This window comes from Diabrotica virgifera, chromosome 5, assembly GCF_917563875.1.
Source record: "Diabrotica virgifera virgifera chromosome 5, PGI_DIABVI_V3a".
NCBI classification, from domain to species: Eukaryota; Metazoa; Arthropoda; class Insecta; order Coleoptera; family Chrysomelidae; genus Diabrotica; species Diabrotica virgifera.
The window spans coordinates 63,523,018-63,527,270 of NC_065447.1; the positions used below are offsets into that span (position 1 = coordinate 63,523,018).

At 32.6% G+C, this 4,253-nt stretch overlaps 1 protein-coding gene across 1 annotated transcript; it reads right to left on the bottom strand.

Annotated features, from left to right (window-relative positions):
- Positions 1-693: 693 nt before the first annotated feature.
- On the bottom strand, positions 694-3,878 carry LOC126884195 (uncharacterized). The gene is made up of 3 exons (XM_050650060.1): positions 3,050-3,878; positions 2,853-2,988; positions 694-2,798 (listed from the first exon to the last, which is right to left on the bottom strand). Exons 1-3 carry the CDS (start codon positions 3,253-3,255, stop codon positions 1,332-1,334), a joined length of 1,809 nt encoding a protein of 602 aa, XP_050506017.1. The 5' UTR covers positions 3,256-3,878; the 3' UTR covers positions 694-1,331.
- Positions 3,879-4,253: the final 375 nt, after the last annotated feature.

Consider the following 4,253-nt stretch of genomic DNA (forward strand, 5'->3'; position numbering starts at 1 on the left):
TATAAACGAAAATTTTTAAACTGTGAAATAGAGAATCCAGTAGATTAAAGGGCCGGTTGTTCGAACGCTAATCAGAAATGGAATCAACTGATCATTATCAAATATTTAATTACTGTCAATGTCAACTTTGACTGGGTTGCTGAAAACATAATTGATTACAATTATGAGATTAATTGATTAATTAGTCAATTATATTAATAATTGTTACGTTGATTGATAATTAATAATTAATTAATCAATCGATTATGTTAATTATCATAATGATAATTAATTACATTCAACTGATTGGCGTACGAACAACGGATTTTGTTATTTGATGGTTGTTAAGGGGACTAAAAGAATAACATTGGCAACATTGATTTTAATAACAGAATAATTTTTGACCTAGCGTACCTTTTCGTGACAAATCGGATATTTTTCGAGCGATCATCGGATAATCTAGAGAAATGCGATTGGCAACACTGGTCCAGCCCACCTAAGTCTCTGCACTTTAACGGATTTCACAATATCTGGATCGGTGTATAATTGTTGTAGCTGTAATACGGCGCCAAAAATCTTTCTAAGAATTTTTCTCTCAAAAATACCAAGAAGTTTTTCATCATTTTGAGATAAGGTCCACGTTTTAGCCCCATATATCAAAACCAGTCTTATTAAGGTCTTGTATATATTGAGGTTTACTGCACGTTTTAGGGTAAACCATACAGTTATTGGACACTTAAGAAAATTTCAACTTTAAAAATTCGTAATTCACATTGTTCTCTGCAGATTGAATTGAAATTTATACAAAACGTAGTCTAAACACTTTATTACAATATGGCTAAAAGGATTTAAAGAAAGTGTTAAATCTTTTTTGTCAATATATATTTATTAAAAATAGTTACAAAAATTATAGTTATTGGACAGTTTATTTAGTTACAGGACACTCAAAATTAGTTATTGGACAACTGCTTTAACACAATAAAAAACTAAAAACAAATGAAAATTACAAGAAAAACCAAAGATTTCTCTGCGGTATGGGGTACCTATTATGTACAGTTGACACAATTAAATTTTATAATTGCTTCTGTGCTTCTTTGTATTGAGTGAAAAGTTCGTCAATGTCTTCATCCTCACTGTCTTGGTTACTGTTATTAGCATCGGAATCACTATCCTGCAGATTGAAGCAGTTGTGACATATAAATAGATCACCATCGTTAGGTATATGCTGTCTATGCTTAACAGGAATACAACATTCGTGATAATAATGACTACAGTCATCGCATTTTAATTTATTCGATTGAATATCATTTGAACAAATAGAACATTTGACTTTTTTTGAATTATTTTTGTTGCTACACTGGTTCTTGGTTAATTTTTCTTCTCTTTTCCGTTTCCTTTCTTGTTTTTGTTTTTCCTGCTCTTCTTTTAACCTCCTTTTTTCGTAACATTTCTTGATATCGTGCAGATGTAATAGCAAAAGGAAGTCTTTCCGTGTTACGTTTATTTTTTCTTTCCGGTACAGGAGGAGAAGTTAAAAAATTGCCTAAAAATTCGTGTTTAACAATAATTTTACTTGTAGAGGGTAAGTCATAAACATTAGTTTTATATTGTTGAGTATGGATATCATTGGTGCTACTACTCTCAGAAATATTTACATTTTCAATACCACTTTGTTCTGATGTTTTTATTTCAGTGTTTTTAACGGGAGATGTGATAGCTATATTTTGAATAATATTAATGTTTGTGTCTCTATTTTTTAGAACCATTTGTTTATCAGAATGTTGTGGATCATGTTCAAAAAAATTCCAAATTTTGAACAACAAATTCAAATTATCGTCGCTAGGTAGATTATTCTTTGGATTTTCTTTTAAATTCTCTAAGCTATGAACTTTTTCAGGACCTAAGATATTTACGAAAGTATTATAGTCCATCTTGGGTTTCTTTTGATGATCCGAAATGATTAAATTTCTTACTACTTCTTTACCTAAACATTTTGTGTAGTCAATAGCATCTGCTTTAAATGGAAACAATCCGCAAACCTTGAAACCATTTACTACTGTTTCAGTTTTACAACTTTTTTTTGTAGCTTGCTCCAATATAGAAGCAAATACAACCTTATTGACTACCCCTCCTGGATGCTGTTCTTCCCATTCTCTTACTGACTGCCGCCAAGCTTCTTTTAGTGGACGGAAAATAGAGACGTCACATGGTTGTAAAATCCTTGTGGTGTTAGGATAAAGTGCAATTACTTCAATTTGCAGTTCATTACACAATAGACTTAATTGGTAACTTAAGTGACTCTTGTGCCCATCTACAAAAAGAATAACTGAAAGCTTAATATTATTTTCAATTAGGTGGGGGTAAAACACATTCGCAATATACTGATAGAATGTCTCTGCCGTCATCCAACCATTATCGCTTCTGCCCACACCCCATTTAGGATTAATGCCTTTAGCAACTTTTTCTGGAATACGTTGATAAGGATAAATAACCATAGGCACGCAAATTTTACCGTCTGCTGAAAACGTAAACATTACAGTGACGTTTTCTTTTGAACAGCTTTTTTCAACATTATAAACATTTTTTGAACCTTTCATAGCAAATACTTTTCCAGTAGATGGACATATTTGAAATCCTGACTCATCTCCATTAAAAATTCTTGATGGATCAGTTAGAACTTCTTCTAGATGTTTTTCTTTAACATAGGTTTCAATATTTTTAAACCAGTTTTTGATGTCTCGTTCAGATACACAAGCGCTAGCTGCCGTTACACCTTCACTGGTCCTTTTAGAAACCTCTGGATGTCGCTTCAAAAATCCCTAAAAAAATCAAACGATAAATACAGATTAAAATACATTTTTTTGGCGACTTACTTTTAACCATCCATCTCCAGGTCGATTATCTTTAAAGTTATTGGGGCGAGGATTTTCGGTTAAAAATTTTTGCACGCTGCTTTTTAAATCGTTAGCCTTTTTGGGGAAACCTTTTGAAGCGGTTTCTTGTATCCATCTGGAATATTGAATGTAAAATCAAATAATGCTATAGATCAAGATAAATTTAATGAACGTACCTAACCAGAGTATTCTCCTCCTCGCAAGTTAAAATAGGAGACGGTCCAAGTGTATCTTTATGTTCCGGATGTTTTAATTTAAATTCTATAGTGGACTTCGGAATTCCATATTTTTTTTCAGCTGTTCTATACGATTCAGTGCGATTTTGGACATCCTTAACAGCTTCTATAAGTTTATTCTTATCGTATTTTCTAAGTTTAGGCATTTTACTTCAGTCCTAAAAAATCAATTTAGTGATTGGACGGCCAAATTTAGTTATTGGACAGCTGTCCAATAACTGTCAAATCGATTATTAAATTAATTTTACTGCTATATCCAGTTAATTATACGTAAACACGTTGAAAATTGTAGAAATATGTGGTAAGTATAGTTATCTAGTGATTGGACAGGTGTCCCATAATAGAATTCAGCAAGTTTCCTAGTTTAGTTATTGGACAGGCGTAATTAACTCCGAATTAAAATCCCTATTACTGTACGCGATCTACCTTAGGGACTATAAGTGTCTTAACTACACGCTTTTAAATAAAAATACAATCTTACCTTAAAAACAACACGTAGTTTTGAAAAAAAAAGTCAGAGCAGATGCTTAACACAATGCTTAAATGTCACTTCACTCACATAACCTAAAAATATTTACCGCCAAAATCACAGAACCCGTTAAAGGCAGAACATAGACATAAGAATGTACGTAATATAGAAGCGAGTAGTGCCACCTAGTGAAATATACTCTTGTTAGCACTTGCAGAAATCTTATAATCGTAAGTTAACACTGTAATATCCAATAACTGTCTCGTGTCCAATAACTGGCGTTTTACCCTATATTTTTATTTTTTTTTTTATTTTCTGGAGACTGTGAACAGTTCTGTTTGCTATTGCTATGAGTCTTTTTATTTCGTCGCTTGTCGTGTTTGTTACAAAATATCTTTAACTTGTTGCGTTTACTGGCGATCCAAGATATGTGAATTCTTTGACTTGCTCAAAGGTATGGTTGTTAATTTGAATGATCTGTTGGATATTCAGGGAATTTCTAGAAACCAACATATATTTGGTTTATTCCTCGTTTACCACACACCTAATGCACTTGCCGCGTCCGCAAAACTTTTAAAACACCGCACCATGTCTCTCATACTTCTGCCTATAACTATATTGTCAGCGAATGCGAGAATTTGCGTCGATCTATTAGCCTTCCGATGGCCAACCTTT

Excerpts from the sequence above, each read along its gene's own strand:
- LOC126884195 (XM_050650060.1), bottom strand. The coding sequence starts at position 3,255 with ATGCCTAAACTTAGAAAATACGATAAGAATAAACTTATAGAAGCTGTT. Across the intron at positions 2,989-3,049 it reads GAGGAGAATACTCTGGTTAG|ATGGATACAAGAAACCGCTT; the intron begins GTACGTTCATTA and ends TCAATATTCCAG. Across the intron at positions 2,799-2,852 it reads CTGGAGATGGATGGTTAAAA|GGATTTTTGAAGCGACATCC; the intron begins GTAAGTCGCCAA and ends TGATTTTTTTAG.